The sequence below is a fragment of the Columba livia genome, chromosome 2 (genome assembly GCF_036013475.1).
Source record: "Columba livia isolate bColLiv1 breed racing homer chromosome 2, bColLiv1.pat.W.v2, whole genome shotgun sequence".
In the NCBI taxonomy this organism is placed as follows: Eukaryota; Metazoa; Chordata; class Aves; order Columbiformes; family Columbidae; genus Columba; species Columba livia.
The window spans coordinates 15,433,636-15,460,892 of NC_088603.1; the positions used below are offsets into that span (position 1 = coordinate 15,433,636).

At 38.7% G+C, this 27,257-nt stretch overlaps 1 protein-coding gene across 25 annotated transcripts in view; it reads left to right on the forward strand.

Moving 5' to 3' along the window:
• PARD3 (par-3 family cell polarity regulator) overlaps positions 1–27,257 on the forward strand; it is a 454,313-nt gene that overhangs the window by 341,294 nt on the left and 85,762 nt on the right. For all 25 annotated transcript variants that reach the window (XM_005504176.4, XM_065055083.1, XM_065055084.1 and 22 more), the window contains one exon: positions 13,522–13,776. In XM_005504176.4, coding sequence (XP_005504233.2) covers positions 13,522–13,776 — 255 coding nt within the window. The remainder of the gene's footprint in view (positions 1–13,521; positions 13,777–27,257) is intronic.

Here is a 27,257-nt window from a genome sequence, read left to right on the forward strand (position 1 = left end):
TGACAAAATTAATCTTCAACAAATCAAAAACTTGTGCAGTTCTTGACACCTGCCTGGTAAGGCCACACATGCCATCCCTTGGTCTTCAGCCTTGGACTGACTTCCTCTGGCAAACCAACCCAACCCAACCCAACCAGCTTTACTCTTTGTACTTGGGTAGTAGATAACAGAAGAATGAAATAAACTTACCTCTTTGGGAAGTTTTCAATAAATTCAGCTGTGTCCAGTGTGGTTGACCACTAAATAATGCTTAAAAGGTGAAAGTTGCAATTCTAATGTAATCTCCTGATTCAGAGTAAGTGATCCCAGCTAATGGGCAAATAGAGTTTATGCTTTAATCAACCTCTAGAGGCACTTCCTCCTCTGGAAAGAAGGGTCTACAGGATAGGTTCTCTTTTTGGTTAATACACTGACTTAAGAGCTTTATTAATGTTCTATAAATCTCCATAGAAGTATTAATCTTAGCATTATATTCTTCTTCAACTTCCACTGAAATGGGTGCAAAATCGGGTGGTTAAACACCTATGTTGCGAGTATCAGTCTTGAGGAGATTAGGAGAAAGCTTCTGGAAGAGAATTTAAGAGCTGCTCTGGTGGAAGCGCTATGACAGAGGCTCCAGAAATGCTGGGAGGATGACGGAGCATTCCCATGGGGGCTTTCGGAGCCAGGGGCTTCCTTTGCTGTGAAAAAGCAGCCATATGATTCCAATCTCTGTTATACTTGTTGGAAGAAGATTAACACACAGCAAAGCAATACTGTGCTTTGTACGTACATGTGTATAGTTATCGTCTGGAAAAGAGACCTGATGCTTTGCTCATTTCCCCCCTTTCTGTGTTGGAAAACATAACCTTTTGTTCCTTTAGGCTACAAAGGGAATTACATTTACATAATTCCGCTGTTATTTTTATCCATGTCTCTGCAAATGTCACCAGTGCTGGCATCGGTCATGCAGTGGGACCGGCGGCGGGGCCGGGAGGGGGAGCTCCCGGCACGGCTGTGGCTGTCAACTGGGGGAAAAGTGCTTATAATGGGGACTGGGGAAAAGCTTTCAGTGGTTGTAGGCAGGAGGCGATGCTGTTGCAGCTGCCAGAGTATGGCAGAAAGAGTGGGAGAGATGGCTGGGGACCTTGGTCATGCACAGATGCCGTCTGGGGGAGGTGGATCAGGCATTTGTCTCTGTATTGGCAGATTTGCTGTTACTTTTGGAGATCAATCAATAGGCTGACAGGAACTTTTGTGTGAATGTAAACAAGGCTACAATTTCAGTGGGTGTTGTTCTCGTAATGATTTTTCCTAAATTTAGAGCGAAACATTCTGTATGTTCATTAGTAGTTAAAATAACATTGATATTTTTTTTCCTGAAGGATTCATTCATTCCATAAAATGCTTCCTGTATTATATGTTCCCTAAGGGCATAAGGGTCTTTATCTCCAACATATAATAAACTTCTCTTCATCTTTCTCTAGTGCCATTAAAGCCACAAGCCCTTTGTTGTAAAAGTATACTAATGAATAGAAATGTTACAACAAGAACAGAAGTCTTGTGTTTTCCCTTCATCATGCATCATCCATTTTAATTAGACGAAAGGGTAGTGAGTACTGTGACAAGAGTCTGGAATTAAAATCATTAATTGATGTCAAGCTGACGAGAGACTGCTAACATGAATTTACTGACAGCAGGAAAGAAATTAACCTTATTACTTTATTTAGTACATTGGGACTATTTATTATATTTTCCTATGCAAATTCAGTGTATTCCATTTATAATGATAAAGACAAATAATTAATAAATCCTACATAAAGTTTTATTATATCCTATCAATGAAGTATACATGAAAACCACATCAATATCTTACAAAAAACAAACCCACCACATCCTTCTAATCAATGTAACTCAAAGCCATTACAGCAATATTTTTGGTATTTTAAATGACTATAACATGCAATGCTCTCCAGCCAAGTAGAATTGCAAAAGTGATCTGATTTAAAACCGTACCGTAGTTTCTTAATGTCAGTGTTGCAAAAAATGAAACATATTTTCTCCAGCAGTGACATTGATTGGAATAACTGTCTGTTTTGATCATCATTGGAAGGTCAGCCTAACAAAAATGAGTTTTAATGTTAAGCATCTTCATTCTTTAGATGAAAGAGTGGAACAGTGTCTTACAGAATGACAGCAGCATCCTATAGATAATTTGTGACCCAAAGGTCATAATAAAAGAATAGAGGGGAGGTCATCCTGTAGTAAAGGCCATCTGGAACTGCTAAAATATCAGATGGGGTAGGGGGCTGAACAGCAGGACACTCTTGGTGTCTGTCCAGATTTCCCAGGGAGACCATAATATTTTTATTGGAAAACCCCAACTTTTTCCCCTTAAGCAAAATATTTTCATCAAGCAGTTTCATCTTGCTTTTAGGAAAAAAGAAAACATAGCAGTGATAGGGAGAGGATTTTTGTTTCTTACGTAGCCTAAGTGTTGTTTGTGTCTTTAAAATAACACAGAAGTTCAGCTTTAGTTTTGATGCTGCTGTGTTTTGATGCCACTTAACAGCTTTCACAGGAACTATTACCTCTAAATCCATTATTAATGTAAACGTTCCTAATGTAAATATTTTCTAAAGTGACTTGTGTAAAATCTTTCCTGATAAAACTTCCACTGCCTTGCCGGCACACAAGAGAGGAGAGAAAAAATTCCTCTGTGAATCAGAAAATCAGAGCAATGTGTTTCTCATTCTCACTTATTTTGAGATGGGGTCTGCTTGTCAAGGGATATTCCAGTTTCACTGAGATTTGTAGCATTGTTTTTGGCAGTGGTTTTTTACATAATGGATGAGGGTGCAGGACGTGGAAACAAATCAATGGCAGTAATTTTTGTAAGAGAACACAGGAATGAAGCATGAGAAGCTTTGGAAAAACATTTCAGACCAGTTCCACTTCATAAAAATACTGACTCTGGGAGATACGTAAATTGAAGCTTTTGTGCAATGATAGCTGCTGTGGTAGATTTTTAGACAAAGGTCCTCACATCCCCTTGCTACATATTGTAAATACGGAGATTTTGTGACTTCATGCTAAAAGTATATTTTCTCTGTTACTCCTCTAGAATGATTCAAGACCCTGTACAGGACAAGGTCTGGCCAAATCCCTTGCCGTGTATTTAAAAATATCATTTACATGGTCCTTATAATATTCTGAGTTACAAATTTGGTTAGGGTGTCTTGTAGATCATATGAGTTCAGCATTCTTAGAAATTTAGTAAGAGTACTTACATGTTGTATTTCACTTTTGAATACCAAGAACTTTAGGATAAGACAGCAGCATGTTCTCTCATGACCCATAAACTATGACGATATGCGTAGAATTGCTGTAGCAAATACTCACTTGAGAATCAAGAAAGCTGTACCATAATTACTAACTTACTGAGCTTATTGTTGCTGAGCTGAACAGAACTGAAAATGCATCAGATCCTCCAGACTGCACTGCAGGAGTCTAACAGTAAGATAAAGCACAAAAAAAATGTTCTTTTTTTCTAATTCTTAGACACAGAAGTGAGTATTTGAGTAGGCAGAGAGACACCTAATGATATATTCATGACAGGCAGATGGATCCCACTCCAAACCACAGCTGGAACTTTTGTTTTGTAACCAGTTACTAGAACAAACCTTCCACTGGTTTGTAAGAAGCTTGGTTCTGTTTCTGTCCATGCTGTAGATTTATGATGTCATTCAGTACTGTGACCCAGCAAGGTTTTAGAAATGAATCCTGAGGTGTGTTGTGGGTGCTAGTTTGTGGGTCCTGAGCAAAGACATTGATTTATAAGCTATATTCTCTGCTAGTAGGGTTTTCTTTCCTTTTCTTTCAATCTCTGTGTATGAGATTCACATAATCTGTTGCTTTGTTGTGAGTTTTTTCATTGCATTTTTTGTCACTTCAGACTGTTTCATTTTCCAGCTTCAGGATAAGGCTACTTCAAACACAGCACTCTAGAAACACAGAATAATGGACCTGAAATAGAGCTAGCGGCAGAATTGCATATCCACTTTTGTTACTAGACTTCAGCTAGAGGAGCGTAGATGCTGGATGGGCTCAGCTCAACTGACTGATGACAGTATTGTAGCTGGACCTCCAGTTACCGCCTACAATATCTGGGAATGACTGATTTGATATATGGTATGATATATGGTACCATTTGATATATGGTATGCCTGTGTCATTTGTTTCTTGCACATACGGGAACAGCTGCTCCTCACACATCTGATTGCAAAGTTCAGATGTTACCCACCAGCGCTGCTTTCTGGCATTGTTCTCCAGCTGGAAAAGAAGAAAAGATGAGGGGAAGAAATGGTCCAAGAAAGTCTGTGTGAGGGAGGAAACCAGTGCTCTTAAAGTGAGGAGCTATGGAAGCAGGAGCTCTCCCAAGTTGTGCTTCAGCAACAGCTTAATCTCATGTTCTTCTTCCTTTCTACTTCAGTCCAGCAAAAGAGCTAAATTAATCTAATGATCAGGAATCTGTTGTTACAGGTGTAAATATCAGCTTTTCTGATATTTTGTAATGCAGTCTTGTAATGCAAAATTAAAACTAAATTCCATTTTGCTCACAGACAGCAATGATGTTCTTTGATTTAACACGGTTCCCAGCAGGATAACTGTCCCAATTGCTCATCTGGGTGATCTTCCACTGCTGGGGTCACTGACCCTTGAAGCAGAGATGAAAATAAGGACAGAAAATTTCAGTCATAGCAGTGTTTGTTCTGGAGACAGGAGGACCTACACTGCCTGTGTACCTGATACATTTGGCTTTGGTTGAAACAAATCCTTAAAAAAACAAATCAGATACACTTTCCACCTCCAAATGCTGTTAATGCCAAAGCAGTCTAAAGTCTCTGTTGAAATGTAAGTTGGGTGGTAATTTACACTTTTAAAAAATCAAAATAAGAAGGGATTTTTACTTGTTTACTCCAAGATCCAAGAAAGCGGGTTTGAGATACTCTTTTGGGGGAATGTATCTTGACTTTGGAAAGGCAAAGGACGTATTGAGAAGGTCAGGGGACAAGGAAAGATAGAAGTGAAATACATGAGAGATCCCACCAGGTTAGAGGAAATTATTCTAATGTCTCCTTTAGTTTCATCAGTGTCAAATTGCTGTTTGCACTTTACCTGCTTATGTGCATAATATTTACTGTCTCTCCTGCATTTTTTCATCACTTTACATCTTCATTTGTATTTTGCTGCCTTCTTTAATAGCCTTTTTTATACAGTCCTTATAAAAATGAACATGTTCTCTTCTTAATGTATAGGGCACTTCTGGTAATCACCTTATCACCTTTATCCCCACTCCCCCCCCTTTTTTTTTCAACTACAGCCCTCCTGGGTTGTAGCTCATTAAAGGTTTTCGAAATTCTCATGCATCTCTTCTGCATGTGGAGGGGGTAACTGCAGAGAGACAGTAAGTACTATCACATAGTCTAATTGGCAGATAGGCTGTGATTGTTGAAAGAGAAAGAAAATTAGGGCCATCTGATTGTACAGATGCATGTGTTTAATTTCAAGGTGGTGGACAGCTCTTCTTTTTTTTTTTTTTAGATGTAGTCTCTGTTGTGTTTCTCCATTGTTGTAGAACCAATATGTAGGAAATATATGTGTGTAAAATTTCTATGTAGATGCAGAATTATAGATCTGGAAGAGAGATCATGTCAGTTTTCCAAGGTAGGATCTCCTGTGCATGCCAGTCTCACAAGATGTTTCATCCCATTTTTTTCCAGTTTGTAATGACATAAAATCTACAACTTCCACGCCAATCTTTTCCACTACCTTTTATGAGAAAGTTCCCCTGCTTACAGTATCTAGTCTTAATCATTCTTGCTGCAGTTTTAATACCTAATACTTGAATTAGAAATGGAAAATATTATGTTCCTTCATAGGTATCTAGAGATTGCTGTTACGTCCCCACTCTCTTTTTCTTTTCCCCAAGAGCTTGATATTGCTGACTCATGAGTATCTGTCATCTAGTAGAACTTCCAGATCCTTTCCTGAAAAAGCAACTCACAGATTTTTTTCCCTACTTTTAATTGGTATGCTTAATCATTCCATCTATGTAAATTACATTCCAGTTGCTGTTATTGACGTTAATTCTATTTTCAAAGTCTTCTCTGTCTGTTTTTTGAGAACATTTGAAATGCTAAGCCTTTCCTCCAAAGTTCCTTCATTTGGGTTTTCTGCAGATTCAATAGCATCCTAACTAATAATGAAAAATCTGAGTAAATTCAGAGAGAGATCCATGTAGTAAATGTCTCGATCCACCCATCTCACATGACTGTGAATTGCTGAGAGCTACTCTCTAGATCAAGGGTGTCAAACTACTCCTACCCCTATAAATATAGTTATATTTCTACAGTCCCAAAATTACATTCAGCCCTTTGAAGGCAACCATGAGGCCGATGTGGCCCCTGGTGAAAATGAGTTTGACATCCCTGCTCTAGGTACTCTGTAGGAACTGCCTGGTTTAACCTATTGCAATCATCCCATATCTGTTTTTCTTAGCCTGAGATGCACTGTTTGTCTCCTGTTCACAAGGCTGTTTACTGTGTTGTAGAACGAAATCCAGCTGACTTGACCACATATATTCTGGATAAATGTATGGTGGCTACTGCCCATCTCATTATCTTCTCTATGCTTACCAATTGTTTGATTCAAAGGGGACTGAAGTTAAAACGATGTGTCTTTAGTTCTCCTCCTCTGAGGGATATTTGACTTTTTCTAGTCTTTCAATACTTCAGCTTTCCTCAACAGGGTCTCCTGGTTACTGAACAAGGTCTGAGACTGCCTCAGACAGTTGTGTGCATTGAATGAAGTTCAGCTTAACCAGTTTCTGGCTACTTCCTTTGCTGTTTAGCTTTTTTCTGTTGGTGGCAGTATCAATTGTGCTGGCCACCTGCTTGCAATCAAGCATTTTAGTGAAGACAGATGCAAAGAAAAGAAACCATTAAGCCTTAGGTCTCCTCAGCATCATCTGTCAATATCGTTCCCTCAATACTGAGCAGGGGAGCAACCTTTTCTTTGCTCTTCCTTTTACTGCTAATGCAATTACTCAATGATTTATTGTTATCTTTAAAGCTTCCTGCTACTTTTGTTTCACATTGTGCCTTGGCCTTTCTGATTTTGTCCCTGTGTGCTTGTGCTTATCCATAGCAAGCTGACCACATTTTGTATGTGTTTCTTCTTGTGTCTGAGATGTGAGGACAGTCATATTTCATCCAGCTGGCCACACAGGAGATAAGGCAGAACTGTTATTTTTTTTTTTCCTTTTATGACTTGAAAAAGTTTCATCTCCAGCCTTTCAATTTAAAAATTATATTTTTTTATCGCAGTATTTCTTGATTTCTTTTTTATTTATATGCAAAAGTTTTGAATGAAATGCAGGCACAAATGAGGAAGAGGAGGTGTCTTTCTTGTTTCCAAGCTACTGCTGCTGTTATCCCCTGGCCAAAGCATTCCTTTAGAATTACTTTCCCAGGAAAGCAGATGGCTTTGCTGAGGTGGTTATCACTGTGATAACTGACTAGCTCTAATCATGATAAGAAAAGCTAAGTGTCATATGCTGGTTCAGAGGGAAATCACAATAATGCCTATAATCAAGGTACCCTCATTAGAAGAGTAGTTGTCAGAAAAATTCTGCTTGGATCCAGACAAAGGTCAAAGAAAAATACAGGAGAGGACAAAATCCCATATTGACTTGATTGGCAAAAATTAGAAAAAGGGCTGTTAAAGCCCTGAAGGCAGTTGAGGAAAGGGGAAGGAGGAACAGCAAGACCTGGCTTAGTAGCCGGCATACTGTGCCTGCAAGGTATTTTTCACTAGCAAAGGAGGAGGGGACACATTTGACAAGATTTGGCTACTGGCCAACACACCTCCTGACCTCTTTATTAGAAACGATATCTGGCAAAAATTGGACCGAGTGCGTTCATCCCGTCTGACTAACTTAAACAAGCTGACTGGCTTTATAAACGTGTCGCCTTTTCTCTCTGTTTTCAATCCATCATCCCGACGCGTGCCCGTCTGATGGCAGAAAGAGCTGAGAACTGGCAGTGGTGAATGGCTTGTCATTTAGCTTCTGTCCCTACACAATGCTGTTTCTATCCTTAATAAACATTGTCAGCCATCTCACATATTGCAAGCGTTCAATACTGATTTTGTAAATGAGTGAGCCACGGTGGAAAAGGCGAGGTTGTGGATTATCACTTGGGCGATGGCTGAATCCTGGCAGCAGCAGGAGGATTAATTGAATTGACCAAGCAATTGCACACCAGGAGCAGCAGCCAACTTTGTTTCTGCTCTTAGGGGAGGGCATTGCTGCCATTGCAATGGCAAATGTGATGTACTAGCCCTGAATATCCTTCCCATGCTGTGTTCATCAATTACGATAAGTAGGTGATTTTTTGCAAGGATCTAAATCACTAATATGAAAAAATCCTACGAAGTAGATTGAAGCTCCCAAGGGGTTGGGAATATATTTATAATTTTACTCCTAAGACTACATGAAATTAGGATTGGTTTATTTTCTTTTACCAGCTTTGCTTATTCACTTTTACTCACGGCAGCTCTGCCAGGAGCATGGATCCATGTTTTCTGTTGCTGGGAAAAGTTAAATTTTAGTTCAGACAGAACTGCTGTAAACATTTGTCTCGGGGTGGGTTTGGGCTCTCAGACTAAAATGCTTATTTAGTATGCACATATAAGCTACATGGCTAAATGCCCTTTGTGGTTGAGGAACGGGTACTCAACACAGTTGGTAGAGCCTGGAGAAGGGTTTGGCTTCACCTTAAACTGGCCATGTTACAGATGTTCAGCTGAACTGCTCTCTGGACCCTGTGGGGAGCTGCCTGATGTGACTGAATCTTGACCTGCTCTTCTGCGAGTCTGAAACATATATTGACACCTAAATTTAGGTGTCTAGAATGGTAGTTACCTTCATCTGAAAGCTGAATCTCACCCACACTTTCAAAGAAGGAAGAAGGTGGCTGCTGTTTGCTGGGCACAGGCGCGCATCAGCTTTTCCCTTCTTTTTGCAACCAGCATTTCACGTGCAGAAATCTCTATACAATGGGTATGTCTATCATTACTGGATTAGCTTGCAAATAAAAGCTCTTCTAACAATTATAGGAAGTTCTGCGGCTAACAATATTGTCATTTGAAGCAGTTATCATTAGCTTTTGAACTGAATAGCACACAAATGCATGAGGATAGTTTATACTTTACTGAACATTGTAATTTGAGTCTCAAAAGCACGACAGTGTGTTCTTGACATTTTCAGTATTAACACTTCAGCAAGAAGGGTTTAGAAACTTCTTGGGATAGCTTTTGTATTTTTAAAAGTTTAGTTTCATTTGAACGCTGCAAAATTGATTAGCAGTTTTTGCAAAATTCTTTGAAGATGAAAAGAGTTATGCAAATTCTAAGCATTATTTTTATTGTTAAACCCACACAAAATCCATAGGAAGGCCATAAATCCTCAAAATTAGCTGATCTGAAGTTTCAGACATATGCATTTTTATTGTACCATATCGTGAAGGAATACAATGCAGTGAAGACAGCTTAATACACATATCCACATTGTGAAACCAAAGCACTGTGGTCAAACACTTCTCCAGATACAGGATTTCAATAGGATTTCATTGCTGATGAGGGCTGAAGTACGGACAAATTCCACGTTCTCATCTTTGCTGCACAATGTGTTTACATAATAATTTTAATCTTTCCCACAATAGTCTGCACTGGAATTTCCTGTATATATACTTAATGTGGTATACACTAACGAACTGTTTAGGCCATACCATGTGTATGCACATAGATGCACAAGGAGGGGCGTCAACATTTAAAAAGTCGCGTTAAGTTCAGGTTTTTATGTGAAAATATATTCAGAGTTTAAAACTCTTGCAATATTAAGCTGATAGCTGTTATTATTTTCAAGAATATGTCTACTTATTTTTCCCTGGTAATTTGCTTCCTTTAAGTTTAAATACAATGTGCCCTGGAGAAGTCAAAACCAAAGCTGTATTTTAAATAATATTCAAAAATATGTTAAGTAATTAGAATACCTATACTTTTGTGTAGGGCTTGCACTGTGGTTTAAACTTAAGGCACAGAAAATTAATTAAGAGGGAAAAAATTGAATGTTTTGGGTGTCAGTATAGTTGGACATCTTATAAGTTTCACTTTAGCATTATCCTTTGTTAAATGTTGCTTTCTGCAAATGGTTACTACCTGCTTTGGTAATAATTAACAGGGAGATTTAGAATGCATTTAGACTCTGATTTTCAGTACAATGTGTGTATTAGCAATTGTAGAAAATACTCTAAAAATGTTCCTGGTGGGTATGAACATAATTACTTGCACAACACTTCAACAATCAGTTTTCTCCCACTTGAACTGGAGTAAGTGTCCCTCCTTGAACCATGCATGGGAAAATCTTAATGTTCTTCCTGCACATGGTGCTGTGTCCAACCCTGTTAAGTAGCTGATAAGCAGATACATGAGAAAGTTGGTTCACATGAAACAGGGGACACTCATGTCTGCACCTGTGGAGAATGACATGATATTCATGGTCAAAAGTTAGATAAGTTCACTGGCATCTCTCATAGCAGTCAGTGTAACACTGAGGACAATATCACCAGTTACCACCAGGTAATTCTGTTTTATAAGCACTTCAGAAAACAATGATTTCTTCTGACTGAATTACTCAATGCCACATTATTGCTATACTGCCAGATTTCATACACTGAAATTTTGGTCACTTAAAATACATGGATTTTTTTTTTAACTCAAATTGGTGTCAGCCAATATGTTCCAGTATGTGGTGATACATTGTCCATTGAAATGAAAACTAAATCTACCAATGTCTAGGAAATTTCTGGTTTGCTTTGCTTCTCTTATTCAGAGGACACGTATCAATAGACAATTACTCCACAGGGTAATTAATGCAGGACTACAAACTGGAAGTGAAATCTGAGAGAAAGGAATCAACAACCACAGGTCATTTTCAGGCCTTTTTCCTTTTGTGTAGATACCTTTCAAGTGTGATTAAGGTTGTAACAATCCAGAATTACTACTTTGGAGTATAGAACAATGTGAAACATATATTTTTTTTTTAATTTTAAAAACAGGCATGCAGAAACACAGTTTAGATTTGAAATGGGTTTTGGATTTAGACCTGAGTCCTTCTTCACTGTAAATTAAAACAAAACAAAACACAGTTCTAGTTTGATGTTGCTGAAATTGTAGGAGAACATGCGGTCAGCTGAATAGTGTTACAGTTTTCATGTCAATTTTTCCCTATCAAAATAAAAAGCAACATGTAAAGAAAATAGTTTTCTAGTTGCAAAATTCCAAAATTAAAAATATATGTTGGTTTAAGTTAAACTTTTTGAGATTTCTTCTATTTGCCTTTGTTTGTATTTTTGTTTGGTTTGTTGTTGTTGGGCATTTTTGTGTGGTTTTGTTTACTTTTTTTTTGCATTATTGTTTTTTCACAGTGAATGTGAATGAGAGTTGTGGTGGACTAGTTAGTGGAAGAAGACATAAACAGAGGAATTATGCTGAGCTATAACTTGGGGCATGTAAATGAATCACTGAACCATCAATGTGCATGACACTGGCTGTTGAAGGGAGTTCATCCAATCACTTGTATCTCAAATCAGTATCTTTGGTCAATATTTGTAGAATTTTGGGGGAAGTAGGTCTGTCTATCCATGCCATCCTCCTTTTCTTGTCTTTTTTTTTTTTATGGCAATCTTTGTTAGCAAAGAAAAAACAATTTGCTTGGGATTCGGTCTGATAAAGACACTTAAATTGAGATGTTCACATAGTAGCTCAAGGCTGGATTCACAGGCTCAAACAGGGACGTCTTGTGTCATTTGAGTTATCTCAGTCCCTGAGATGTCAGCATGGGGCTGGCAGAGGTGACAAGGACCTGCGGAAGTCCTTGCCCAGCAGCTGGAGGTCCAGCAGGGTTACCTGGGGATGTCAGGTGGCCAGAGCTGCTTATGTTTAAGTAGCTGAATGAAGGCTGGGTCTCCAAGCCCACAAGGAAGACCTAAACAACAGCATCAAAAGTGTCTATAGAGCAACTCCATTCATGCTGGGACACACCAAGTAGTGCTGCAGCTGTGTAACTCTGGGGTCTGCTGACTGACGGCTCCCTGGACTGCAGAGGGAACCTGCACGTGGAGCTGGCGTGACGTCACCTAAATTCTGGTGTCTTTATCTGCACCCTGAATGCCATCTTTTGTGGATCCCCTTTTCTTTTTGCAAAGACCAATCTTGCGTGGGGCTAAGTTTAAAATTTCCAAAAATGCCAAAGTTATCTAGCGTTAAGGCTTTTCTATTTTCAAAAGAAACAAGGCTTACTTTCGAAAGAGACAGAAGCTTTGAGTAGACTGCTTTTGTTAAAAGTCGGCGAACAAGCTGTCTATGGAAATGGCACATAGTGGAGGTGCACAGAGCGGCAGTCTGAATGGATGGATGCTGTCACACTGTGTAACTGTGGCTGTATTAGATGAAAAAGGGCACATTTTACTAATGGAAGGGAGGAAGCAGCTGAGTGCTTCATTTTGCAATGATGACAGAGCATTAAATTGGTCTGGGAAGACAATGTGGGGGTTTGTTTTTTTTCAGTTTGAAGTGTGTGTGTGTGTGGTACATCAAATTTTCTAAAATGCCAAAGAAACTTTGAATCCCAGATCAGATTTTAGTAATAGCTTTGTGTGCTTTTGAAAATATGACCTGTGCTCAGTTTGTGTTTGTCAGATTCCTAAATGTCATCTGTTTTTATCTGCCACTTTTTATCATACAACTAAACAAGTGCACCTAGATAAAAAACCCCAGTACAGCACCACCTTCCATTTGTAACTTTAACATAAGGCACATGTTGTTGCTTTTGAGATACCAGATTGTTTGCTTACATTTTAAACAAAACATGCACATTTTAAATGATTCATAGAAGAATCTACTTCTGCTGTTTACTGCATGCATGCATACGTATTCATATATGTGTGTCCTATCCTGAAAAAGTTTTTAAATTCTAAAAGAAGTATGACTTTGTAGTATTGGGCCAAGAAAGTACATTAAAATTCCTCTCTAAATACAGGCAGTAGAACCATTAAACCTGTTAGGTTTTGAGGGAGTACAGCACAATATGGTGTCAGGCCATTCTCGGGTCAGCTAAGAGCACAGTCGTCCTAAGATACATGAAACAACCAGTAAACTCTGTTTACCAACAGCTATGGAAATAATAATGAAAGAAAAGACAATGGATAGTCAGACTTTTTACTTAAAGAATAGTGTTGATTGTAGCATTGCTTCAATCTAGGCTTCAATGGCCAAGGAAATCCTGAGACTCTGTGACAAACTGAAACTGGAAACACTTCATTGGTTTTGGTTAAGTTGGGCTACCTAAAGTGTCTGCTAACTGCTGCTTTCAAATGATTGGGGGGGGAAATTAGTTTCAGCCTTCTTTTAATTTTTCAGAATTCAAGCAAAAACTCGAGAATTTCGGGAGAGACAAGCTCGTGAGCGTGACTATGCAGAGATACAGGATTTTAACCGGACATTCGGCTGTGATGCGGACCCAATGTACGCTGGGATCGCTTCCTATGACCCTTCAAACAGCGGCACGATAACCCTGAACACCCGACCACAAAGCCCGAGGGAAGGGCAGACAGTGGAATCCTTGTACGCCCAAGTGAAGAAGCCGCGGAATTCAAAGTCTTCACCTGTGGACAGGTAGGCACCAGCCATCAATCGATACACTCTTTCAGAATCGCCTTTGTAATGCTTTTGTCATGGGAGACAACTCTGCATCAATTAGAAAGTCAGAACTACATTTTTAATAACAGCTTTTTAAAAGCCTTTATGTAGAAAAGTATTGAACTCACACAAATCAAATGGTCGCAGTATGGGATGGGAAAGTTACTTTCTGCAGAGCAATTGCTTTTCTTCTCATTCTTCAGGTGGTTTGGAATTTTGGAGTCACTGTTTGGTATCACTTAAATTAAATTCAAACTTGTGACGTCAGAATACATTTCCAACCTATTCACAGCAGTTATAAAATCTCAGAAATGTTCTTGTTGTTAAAGCAAAAGCGGGTTAATTCTTACTTGGATTCTAGTCCTACTGTAGGCCTGAACTTCGGTCTAACAGGTTGAGCTTTTTGCTTAAATATAGGCCAAATGAGTAAACTCCAAGTTTGACTCATGAGTTACTTTTTTTTCTCAGGCCGTAGCTTATGATTTATACTTTTCCTGTGGTTACATTATCTGAACTGTGTCATGCTTGGTTTTATGCTGAAATTGGGCAAAATTCCGGTTTCTGTTGATGGAGTTTTGAGTTCATTTGAAAACCTGAAGCTAAAACAGGCATGTAAACTAACATAAAGTAGAAATAACCAAAGGCAAAATTCACAGCTTTTTTGTACTTTAACAATGAAAATACATCTGTTTTCTTGGCTTACATCTATGATCTTGTAGCTCTGCATTTTCTCAGCTTTACAAAAACTAGCACAAAAATTCTAGTGCAGGAGGTATCGTTAACTCATTCACAGTTAATTAATTTAGCTCATAGTAAAAACACTTGTTATTTTGTTTTCTACCCTTTTATTTAAAAAAAAATAGTGAACTTTCAGGTTACAGTATTTGAGACTGTGTAGCTCTACTTGAGGACTGGCATTCATCTTGCATATTCTGTTCTAGGTAGTAATGGAGTAATTCGCATTTGGTCTTAAGGAAAGCTGTCATGTACAATTCGGTTAGTTGTCTAAAGGTCTTTTAAATTGAGGACTGAAATCGGTGTATTTAACCCTTTGCTAGATCATTTTGAGAAGTTCCTTTCCATAATATTGGTAAAAATATATCCTCTTAAGATGACAAAAAAGGAGATTTCAGAGGTATTGTCAAATGCATAAATTTTTACTAAAAGTCAGTAGCTCAATGACCTTTTTATTTTCTCAATTGCACTGCTCTGCTGTATTGCACTGTGGAAAAGTCTACTTTTCATATTAAATAAGCATAATTTATATATTGTGGATATGTACGTTATTTCAGTGAAGGAAGGTGAATAATTTTAAAATATGACAGCTTCATCTGTGCCCTTGAAATTCTATATTCTGTAGCCTGATATTGGCTGGCGCTGGTATGCCCAGGTGCCTGACATTTCAGCACTTTTGTGCCTTTGGAAATCAAGATAGCTTGGTTGGATATGGCTGCCACGTGGTGACTCTCACGGCTGTTTTTGTTAGACCAAAGGCAGTGTTTCATGCCTGAGTTGAATGGCATCAATGTCACATCAACAACAAAAAAAGTTCTTTGATGCAAACCTGGCACGGTGAAATATAAGACCTGCGTGACCTCGCTAACTCTGTGTGATTGCTGATAAAAGAGCCGGGAGAGAGTGAGTGAAACTGAAGATAACGGAGTACCGGTGGAATGTGATGTTAATCGTAAGGGTAGGACTGAAGAGCAGTGTGGTGGTTTTGCACATTCAGTCTGCTCCTGGAGCACCAAGGGCCCCGTCTCTTGCAGCTGGATCGTGCTGTGACAAAAGGAAGGACCCGGCACACACCTCGGGCTCAAGCAGAGGGAGAAAATGCAAAGCGGGGACTAGAACTGGGACTAGAGAGACAACCCCCAGTCCAGTGGCAGAGGGAGGACACTTTCAGCAAAAAGCACCTGGAAAGAAACAGGCAATGCAGATGGAAAAAAAGATTATTATTATTTGCTACAAATGTCCTCTGAAGTACCTGTTTGGGGATCTGAGTCATGCAGTTGTCTAGCATATGGGGTTTTCTTCTCTCCCTCCAAATACCTTTATTAACAGCCAAACTGCAGAGCTGGTGAATCCCACCTAGCTCTGGGAGCTGTTTTGGGGAACTTCATAGCAACTTGCACAATCTCAGGCTCAAATTTAACTCTCCCAGAAGTCAGGTCTGCATGTTGGGCCCTCTGCTGCGACAGCACGTTGCCTGCTTTGGGACAGAGGAGATACAGCAGTTGTGAGGGAGCAGCTTTCAGTCTTCCCAGACTGGTGTGTAGGACACCTGGTAGCCTGACCCTGTGTAATAACCTTCAGCAGGACAGCCTGGGTCATGGCTGAGCTGTCTTCCCAAGGCTGCTCTGTGCTTTATAGGCTTTATCTTAGATGCATTAATTATCATCTGAGCATCATGTTCAGAAATAGTTGTGGTCATGTGGTCCTGAGGTGTTTTTTACCCGAGTTGTTTTTCACCTGAGTTGTTTCCCTGTCTGTAAGATACCTGGCTCCATCACCCCATGTGCATTGCAACTTATTCCTTTCTATCCGTTTCCAGCAGTGAGACCTTCCCTCTTCTCTTGGCATCTCCTGTGATGCCCCTTTTCACACCAAGCATCCAAGTGCCTCTTCATGAGGCTCTTCTCCAGGGACCTCTCTTCTCTGCAGTCTGGTTTATCCTAATAACACTACAAGAAATTTGAGGAGAAAAAGTTGGTTGCAGTGCTGCATCCTTAAAATATCGTTTACATTAGGGTTCACCTGTGGTGAGCGTTATTTTCACTGTGTTTTACCCCTTTGCCCTGCCATTCTTTCCTTTCCTCTGGACATTACAGAGGTTACTTAAATGGAAACAGTCACTTCCAACCTTTGTGGATGAGAAGGGAAATCCCTCACAGCGCGTTACCCTCGCGCTGAACTGCCAGGAGCTGGTAATGGCCAGGCTGTCTCAAATCTTTAGCACATTCATATTAAAAGCAGCATTGTTTATATGGGAAACGTTATTTCTATTACGGTTTGGTGGTTAGTGTCAAACAAAATTTGACATTTAAGTATGTCCAAAAGGTTATTTAAAAGTCTCTTACAAAGCATATAAAAAATGTCCCATAATAGTTTGCATACCATTGCTGAACACTTATGACAAATTTTTCCTTAACTTGCAAGACAATTACTGCGCCTGTGTGTGAGGCCTTGTCAGGGTTTGTTTTTCTTTAATATTCCTTCAGCTTCTCTCTTATTTTCATCAACACATGCCACCAACTGATGTAAGTTTAACCGTGTCATGGCGTATGAATGATAACAAAGTGGAGGACAAGTATGTAAACTGCTCACTGGAATAATGGACAGTTTTATTTTATTTTTTGCACTATTGTAGTGCTTCAGCAAATGATGATACTGTCAAGTTGTCAAGCAGAGGTGCCCCAAGTTATTTTATAACATAACTTGAAACCAGTGTTAAAAACAAGCCTGTTTCTTCATTGTCCTTCTTGGATGTATTTTATATTTACATGTGTTCAAAGCACTGCAATGATAGACAGATACATAGTAAAAACAGTAAGAAGAACATGGTTATTTCTCAAAAAGTTTGTCTGTACATTTCTCTAAATTAGAAAGTGGATTGTATAATGCCAAAATACAGCAAAGGAGACTGAGATGTTGACTTACTCCTCAGAGACTTGCACATCTGTATGTGTGTAAGTGACATTATTTTACCCATTTTACCAACAGTGGCATTAAAAAAACTCCTATCAATAGTAAATTTTACTCAAAAGTATCCTGCAGGGCTTTAAACTCTCAGAATTGCTTTAATGCAGATTTATGTTGCATTGAAGTTAAATCACTGATCAATATTTGTGGGGTTTGGGGGGAGGGTTGTTCTTTGATTGTTTCGTTTAGTTTTTCAGAGGTAGTTATTATCTGTTAAACATGTAGTTGAAATAGGGGAGGTTCTTTTTTTGGGGGCTTCTTACATAATCCATGCATAAGAGTAGCTTCTGTGAATCTTGAAACACTTTAAATTCCAGTTATACTAGTCATGGCAAGTCAGTAGACAGTAGCACTAAAAAAAGTTGGTTTGATCCTAGAGAATTAAAGCAGATTCTCTGTCCTAACAGAGAAGGAGTTTATTACTCAGAAGAAACAAAGGTCTAGCAATAAATAAATAAAATATTTCAGGAGTGATGGGTGATCAGTATAGCTGCATGTACATCAGCTGCCCTTGTAACGCTGGCGCCATGCTCTGCATTGAGAGCTTACAGAACGAGGCTGCTAAGAACTGTTCCGCTTCTCATGTTAGGCATTTACGGAGCAAAATCGAGGTAGACCATATATGTTTATCTATGTTTATTCTACAGTTCAGGAAAGAAGTGTCTCGAGAACTCTGTTCTTGTGGATAAAGCTTTTAGCTTAGCTGGAAACTGTCTCCAGAATGTTTTGCATCATTCAGAAGAGAAGCTGCACTGCTGATCAATAGCATTTTTCATGTAGATGACAATGATGCTATACAATGGGGTTTTACAGTGATCACCTGACATCCTTAGTTGAGCAGTGTGTAGAAAGACAACTCCTAATGGACATTTACTGGCTGTCACTCTGTAATCATTTCCCACCAAGAGTGCATTGTCCTAAAATATAATTGAAATAAAATAGGCACTGTGCTGCTGTAAATCTAAATAGCTTGAAAATAGTAGGCTAGACACCCCTAGCTCACTGAGGACATTTTAATGGAAACATAAATACCATAATCATATGCTTTTTGCATGCATTTTGCCATTAAAAAGAAAAAATGTTCATTTTAAAAGGTAGACCTTTATGAACTGGTTTCTTTTCTATCAGAAGTGGAATCAAGTTGTGTAAAAGGAATATCTGGGAACTGAAAATAACCCCACTTGCTTTAACTGTCATCTGTTCAGTGTGAAGAGGCAAGATGTTGTTTTTAAGGTCAAGACACATACTTAGCTTGCTGCTTTTCCAAAAATAAAGGGAGAGCATTTTATGTAGATACTAACTTTTATTCGCTCAGTACTATCTATGTTTAAATTGGCATGAGAGTAATGAATCCCAGAAACTGGAAAGAAACACTCTAATGTAATATAGGAATATGTAAAAAGTGAAATAAGCAGATCTTGTCTTTCCAGTGTGTCTAAAATAACTTTTAGCAACAGCAGAATGGGTCATGAAAGCTATGAAATACTATATTGCCAAGCCTGAATAAATATTAGTTAAAAAAACAAGGCGCTTGTGCAGCTATATTAAACTTCTTTATTAGTAGTGTCAGTCACAGGAGTGTTCTTAAGTCTGTAGGATTATTTATGCACAGGAATCTGTGCTTGCTGCCAGGCCCACCAGAGATGGAGATAGGAGTTATTACTCAGGGTGATGCATCCTGTAAATGCGAGGATATTTCTTGTGTCTTAAATGAAGAGATTTTTTGTCAGTTCTGGAAGCCGACTGGAAGAGCGCTTTCACAAAGGGAAAGGCCATGGCACTGTAAACCATCTAACCAATGACATTTAGAACCTGCAGAGCTGTGCAGAAGGCTAACAACCTAAGTTGACTAAGATTATGAGTAAATTCTTCCCTCCTACCTCTGTTTACTTCTGTTTGCTGATGTGGAAGTGTTTTCCTATGCCTGGATCCCTTGCTCCTCACTGTTTATCACCCTCTGCTGTCAGAGCCGTATGGATGACATACTGCCAGGGGAAGGTACCACGCATATGGGTAAATATGCTGGAAATCCTTGATTAGGTTGCAAGCAGTTCAGAGCAAAAACCTGTTTGTTATCTGGGCTCCCTTTAACAACCAGTAACATTTCAGAAATTAGTAGCAATAGGTTTTAAAACCTTATCTTCCTGTGAGTATCACCCTTTTGTGGCATAATGAAGCCTCATTCCTACAAGAATCTGACTTTCGGAAAAACTTTCCCGGCCCCAAAAAATGTGCATATGCCATTATGTGATAATCAAACAGGTTTTCCAAGACAACTCAGTGGAGAGCAGTGGGTTAATGAACTATTTGCAGTTCTCTTTGTGTAAAACTGCAAACAATACTTGGAAGTCATTGTGGTATTTTTCCTCCTCCATCTGCGATAACCCAGAGAAGGATTAGTTAGAGCCTCTGTGAGACTCTTCATGGGGTTTAATTTCACTTTAGCACTAACACATTGGGGTTTTTTGTTCCTCTACCCTTCATCCTATAAGCCAGTAATCCTTGCCCCCAGGACTGCCTAAAAATTAGCTTGGTCTCCCATAGACCTGTGTATTTAGAACCCAATAGACACTATTAGCATTGGCATTTTATTATCTTAGGTTGGTTGTTTTCTTTTGTTCTTCCATCTTGATAGAATATAAGACAAGTTTTAATATAAATTCATGAGGATTTATGTAGGCTCCCTATTGTGAAAGTATGCAATTGCACTCCCTGTTTGGGTGACCACTTTGGTGGAATAAATGGCAGACTTACAGTGAACTCTATTCAGGCCTCCCATTTTAATTACTTGAAAGTGCTGGTTTCTTTCTGAATAGATACCAAGCACTGATACTGTTGTGAGAACCACATCTTTCTCCATTTACCACAGCCGCAGCCTCACTCAAACCCCGGTGGTTTTGCTTCCTCTCTCCTCCGCTCAGCTTGCCATGTAATCTGAAGTGTGACAGCTATTTGTTTGTTTTTACAAAAGCTGCCTGAGTTAGTACCTCTACAAATGGCTGCAGTGGGAAAATGCACAGAAAGATAAGAGAGAGATGAACTTCCCACTCCGGGTTACAGAGTTGGGGGATGAAGTGGGGCCCAGTCGAACGTGCCCTTAGTGCCCCTGTTCCAAGCGACCAGTAATGAGCCCCCTTTGCTGGAAATTAGCAGTATCCATTTTGGTTTCTGATCTTCAGTTCTTTAAGTGCTGCTACTTCTTATTATAAGAGGCCATACTTATAAAGGTAGATCAAAACCTGACACTTTTCAACCATTTGAGGTTATAATATATATTAGGATTTTGAATACATTGTAACTGAATTACGTATAATATTTTTCATTAGTAGATTAGTTCAATTTGTGCACAGATATAGATCAGTTGAGCATTTCGTTGCTTGAAGAAAAAAAGAGAACAACGTTTACATTTTTTTTCAGATGGTAGGAGGCAGCGTTTGATTAAAAAGGAAAAACAAAACAAACCAACTTAAATTATATATCCTATTATGAAACAAAACATGACGTAAAAACTAGAAAAGCCAATGTCTCAGGCTTTGAATATTTATTGTATGGCTTGAGACTGGAGACCAAAATCCAGCTCTTTGTGTGTAACATGCACATCTTCGTTTCCCTAATGGCATCAATACAATTTCGAGTTCTTCATCCTGACAAAATTATGGGGAATATTTGAGTACACAAAGCTAAAAAAACAAAGGCTCTCCCGTTCATTAAATGAAGTGCTTTGATCCTACCAGTGTAAACTGTTAAAATCTGTTCTTTGCTAGTCCTGCTAACCAACATTTGGATTGCAAACTGATGTTGTGCAGCACTTGAACACCATCATTTAATCAGTTTAATTTGTTGCTGTTGAACATGGCCCTTTCTAAATAGAACACAAATTTATGATTCTTCTATCTTTTATGTCCCTCCAGTCAACCCATCTGTTCCTGTTTGGTGAAGGATTCAGGCTTCTCCATTCCAAGCATTTGAAGAGCTGGGGTTTTGCATTTTAGAGCTGTCTGATTATAGGAGAGGGGTACCCAAGCAGAGCTTGGAGGGAGTGCTGTGTGCTTACCGAATCCTCTCGCTCTGCTTGCTGACACTAAGTACACAATCTAAAGTTAGAACTTTAAATTAATGTAGATTAACGGATGAAAAGTAAAAAAAAATTTTTGTTTTTTTAAATTTTTGTTCTTCTAATGTTGGGAGTTTTTGGAGGGGATTTTGTTTTATTCTTTTTTATGAATGGTATCTCTACAAATGAGACAAACTACATTTAACTATTATCTGTTGTTTATCCTTATAGACAGTCTTGTTTTTTTCTGTGACTTAAAAAGCATCGTGCTTATGGTCGAAGTCATTTGTCACTGGCGGAAGTGGTGGAGTCTAATTGTGGGGAGGAATCCTGCAGTTAATTTTAGGAAGGAAAATAACATCACTACATGTATGTTGAGGGTTGGTGGTTGATTCTTTTTAACATCTTGTAAACTCATTGAATGAGTGCTTATGAAACATACCACATTGGAAACTCTGGAAATTGAGAAATTGCTGAAAGATCTCATTTCAGTTTGGTTTTGGTTGGGAAGCTGAAAACCAATGTTTTTCCACTCTTCACTCAGAAAACAGTGTATATTACTGGAGCATTATACTTCGTAGCATATTGTTAAAGAATTGTTTTATAAGGTGTTTGAAATCTTGTTCCTTAAGGCTCAAACTATATGATGTGAGATATTAAAAGGTTTCTTGCATGGCCTATTTTATATGATTATGTATTTCTGAAAAATGTTCTTCTAACGTCAGACTTATTTAAATGGGTTTTTTTTCCATTCCTTAACATACTAGTGACATTTAAATGGCTTTTCAATCTGATGCATTCATAGAAATCTTTCTTACATGATAGATATATGAAATGTTATTACAGTAAATAGATCACATATTTGTAATGGATAGGTAATTTCATCTGCCTGGAGTTTAGATGGTGATATCACATGTAAGGCTTAGCTTATGAAGAGAAAGCAAAGGAGTAGATTTGGCTTAATTTTAATTTTTGTGTATAGTTTTGTAACAATAATGCATGGCACGCCTGAGTTGCATTGCATTCTGTCATGAAATGTCTTCTGTGTGCAACAATTCAGTCTCGATTACAGCCTTCCCTCATTCCCAGGTATCCCATTAAAAGGAAACACTGTAAGAACTGGGATGAAAAGAGAACCCAGAATTACTACTACCAGCATTTTAAAAAGCAATTAGAATCTGTATGACTTCAAGGGATAGAGGAATTAATGTCCCTCAGACTTCTCATTTCCACTTATCTTTGGGAAGGAAATTCATTTGCTGAAGGCTACAGTACCCACACTAACAGGCCTCCAAGGTGGCAGGAGTAACTGTCCTACAAGTGCTCTGACCTGGGAAACAAAGGAGACAGAAAACAGTAGCATCATTCTTTATTTCCTGAGACACAGTTCATGGCTCATTACTAGTTGTAGTATATGTTACTGGGTGTGGTGTGAGGCAGAGGAAACAAACAGAAGCTGCCTGTCATTTTTTTCTTTTTTTTTTTTTTTTTTTAATTAGTAGATATATTCTAAAAAAAAGAGAGAGAAAACGGAAAAAAAGAGAGAAGGTTTAGCTATGCTTTATTTTGTACATAATCTTAAACTGTGCTGTGTCTGCTTGCTTAAGATAAACTCTATGCATATTTGCTAAAATGTTGTCAAATTAACCCACCATTTCTAAGGATTGCTAAATGCCCATCAAGGAATGGAAGGATGCATTGAAGCTATTTTAATTAGCAAAGTGTGATTTAAAGGTTGCTAAAATCAAAAAGAGCTTATTCATTTTTCATCAATAATCATTTTCCTTAATATTTCATCAAAACCTGCTGATTCGGAGACCACCTTCTGGGCTTTGATTCATTATGACTGCAGACATAATTTAATTTTTCCCCCTTTCCTCATTCTGTGATATGCTCTTTCATCTTTGAGACATTGTTAAGTTGTTTCTAACATTCACAGATTGCTAATTGATCCAACTTTTTTAAAACTGTACTTAAGACAGAGCCTCCTTTTCTGTGGAAGCAATTTTCCATGCATTTGCCTTTACTCATGTTTTTTCAATCTGTGTATCTGATGAAGTAAGAATTCTCAAACAGGCATATTAAAAATCGAAGATGTGTATATTTTTATAAATGGCAAGCAAGACAGAACATTAGAGGGATGATAGGGGGAAATTAAGACGGTACAATCGGTAAAATTGCACAGTCACTAAGTTAGGCCTTTATAGTTCATCTAAAACTACCTTGGAATTAAAACAGTGCTTTAAGTAATATTTTTTTATCTAAATCTTTGGGGGATCATGAAGAAAAGCAATTATGGGAATTTATGCAAAGGCATTTTGTGAAAGGATATACAATTAAAAGAAATTGCTGCTTTCACTTTAGTAAGGCTGTTCATCTAAGTTTTGTCTACATTATCATACTGTGGTAATTTCTAGTCCCAAAATGTATTTGTGTTACTATTTTAAGCTGAGATTCATAACCTGTTTCTTCTTGGAAGTTCTCCCTACGGAGCAGTACGCAGGAAACTTTGCATTCAGGCACGGTGTTAAAACAACAAATGGTTGGTTACTCGGCATCAGCGGAACGTGGTGGCTTGAAGCAGCCCAAGTGCTGCAGACTGTGCCCTGAGCCTTTTCTGGGGGTGGCTGGAGAACACTCACAGTCTTCGTTTTTCTCTGCTCATCTCTCACTTGGTGGATGCAGTTGATTCCGGTTCTGTGCACACACTGTGATTTAGGGCAGGGCCATCCTTTTCTTTTCTTTTTGTAGCTGTATTCTTCAATCCAGTAGAATTAGAGTTTCAAAAAATGTCCTCTACATCTTGCTTAGATGGTTGGAGCTGAGTTGTTGTTTCTTCTCTTAAGCCACACTGAACAGTTCACGCAGAGTGAATTTCATTATCTTTCATTAGTTGCACTGTTCTGATGTAGTTAAAATTGCTGCAGTTTAAGGTGCCAGAATTTAACAGGAAAACAGGTAAAACTGAGATAGCATTCAGTGTCAGGAATAATCCAGTATTATTGGAGCTCATGCTTGTGTATTTAATATTCCTTCTAAGACTCAGGTGCTTCCACCATCTATGTACTGTGTCATATTTGAGTCTGTATCCGTGTTTAGCAGAGCACGTACACACGTGCAGAATCAGATGTAGATACATGAATGCTGCGGTAAAATTTTATGTGTGCGTGTTTATATCTGTCTAAATGTATGAGTATATAAAAAAATCCTCTAAAAGTTCCTTTGCTCCAGAGGAAGTGACCTCCAGAGCTCATGTGGTACAAGCCCCTGCTCAGGGCAGTTTTGATCAGGTCAGGTTGCTCAGGGCTGCAATTGTATCCTGAATATCTCCGAGGATGGAGATTTCATCCAGCTCCCTGGGTACCTGTTCCAGTATTTGGCCAGCTTCTTACTATCTGAAAAAAGAAGTCCGTTTCCTTTCATCCTATTGCTGTGCAACTTTGAGAAGAGTCTGGTGTGTAGGTTAAAAAAAAATAATAACATTAATCACTTTCTATGAGGTTTGGAATCTGAAACAGACAGATTCCAATTTTTCAGGCATCAAAATAAATTTTTAAAACAATAAGGATTACTTTACAAAATAACACTTAATCGTTAGCATTGAACTTTTTCCAGAATGACAGCCAAAGTTACTTTTTTTTCTTAAATCACCTTTGTATTTTCATATTTCAGAGATACACTTAGATACATGGCTTGTTTCTCACAAATTATTTTGAATACATGTTGTCTTTTTTCTCCCCTACACTATTCAAAACTTGAATCAAAAGTTTCTAGACAAACTATTTCTCTTGAAATACAAGAAGCTGCCTTTTCTTCTTAATTTCACAGGTTTTGTATTGTGCACACAACATTCAGCCCGATCAAAAACAGACCATCTGAAAGTACTTTTAAAAAACGACTCAAAGTTGTGTGTGCTGTTGGACTGCATATGCTCCTTAGTTCTTGCTTTTCAGTGGGTCTCATTCTGCTGGTGGAAAATTGTGTTGCTCTCCTGCACAGGCGGAATTGCTGCCATGTGGGACCTGCTGCTGTGACAGCCTCTCTTCTTCTGCTACAGGATTTTCAGCGTTTCTCTTTTAATTCTGAGGTTTTGCAGCTCATCTGCATGATTTCCCGGACAAAAACAGACCATAACTCCCAGAGAAATTATACTGTGCTGGCAGGGAATTATGTAACAAATGATTCCAAGTATTTTTCAAAGCCCTGCTCACCTATATTCATTCATGAGCTAAAAGTTGCAGATGGTGAGTTCTGTGGCATTGCAGGAGCCTCAGGAGACGTGGGTGTTTCCTGCAGAGCTGAAGGGCTGCACTGGAGGAGAGGGAGGAGGAAAATGAAGCAACTCCCCTGCAGAGATCAGGAGCGCTGCAGGATGGTAATCGGGGAGAGGAAGCTGCTCGCTGTGACCAGAGAAGCCAGCCATCCTCTCACCTTCAAAAAAAGCAAAAGAAAATCAACCACCGTACTAGTAAGCACAGATGAAGCATAGGATGGTCTATACAGGGTTGTCTTTCATCTAGGTAGTATATTTGCAAGGATCTTAAAGAGCTTCAGAACCTTTAATGGGGTCTTGTAGTCAATAGAACGACCATTTCACTCCACAGCTGATCCGCTCGCTACTCCCTGCACTGACAAGCAACCACCTGCGCAGTGAAACGCTGCTGCTCTTTAATTGCATATAAATCAGGGCTGGGGAGTAGAGACAAGTCAGGAGAGTCTGGAAGGAGAATTTAAGTGAAAAAGGTAATTACTTGAGCTGGAACATGGCCAGGGCACCAAGGTTAACACCTGTTCGCTTGTGAGGAGTGCCTGGTGATATTCTTCCAGAAACTATTTTCTACTGAGTTATAGAAAAGACCTTGTTAGTCACTTGGTCTGACTCCCTTCTTACACTGAATTGATTCCTGCTGTGGTTCATTCCATCACTTTTGTAGCACACATTCAGTCACTTTGAAATGGGGTATGTCCACAAGCTTTATGTGGAGAGATAGCCTACTCTCTTTCTTTTATAGCTCTTGGTTGAGAAGGCAATCATCTGATATTTAACCCAAATATTCATTTTATCACATCCACATTCTCCTGAATGTACTAGGGTCTAGGGCAGAAAGACATAAAGTGTCTGAAATTTCCAGTATCTCAGGGTGTCCCCTGACATCCTAAGAAAAGAGGAAAAAAATTATTTTGATGTGCATTCCTCAGTCACAGAACTGGGTAAATTAGCTGCTGCCAAGATCTCTGTTTAGACTGATGCAAAGACAATAGCTAGATCAGATATCGCCACATCGCACCACAGAAGAGAAAAGCTTTTATCATCTTCCTTTCCTTCTCTGTTTAGAGACAAATGCAGCATCTCTTCTTTTGTGAGCTTAGTTGAAACATATTTTTTATATTTCACCCTCTTAGTTCATTACTCCATCTTCAGTCAGTTTACGTTCTCTGTGCATGATTTTAAGCATCTCAACAGTTACATCCTCCAGCTTTCTGCCTGAGCTACTCAAACCTGCTCTTTGCTGAGGAGATATGGAGAGCAGAGCTGCATTCTCCCTGCAGTCATACAAGAACTCTGAAAAGTATTTTTCAATTTATTTCTCAGTAAGATATTTATCTCAACTTAAAATCCACCATACTTTCATCTGAAGATGGCTAGCTCTTGAATACCTGTCTCTCTAGTAGTAGGAGAAATACATTTTGTTTTGTCCTT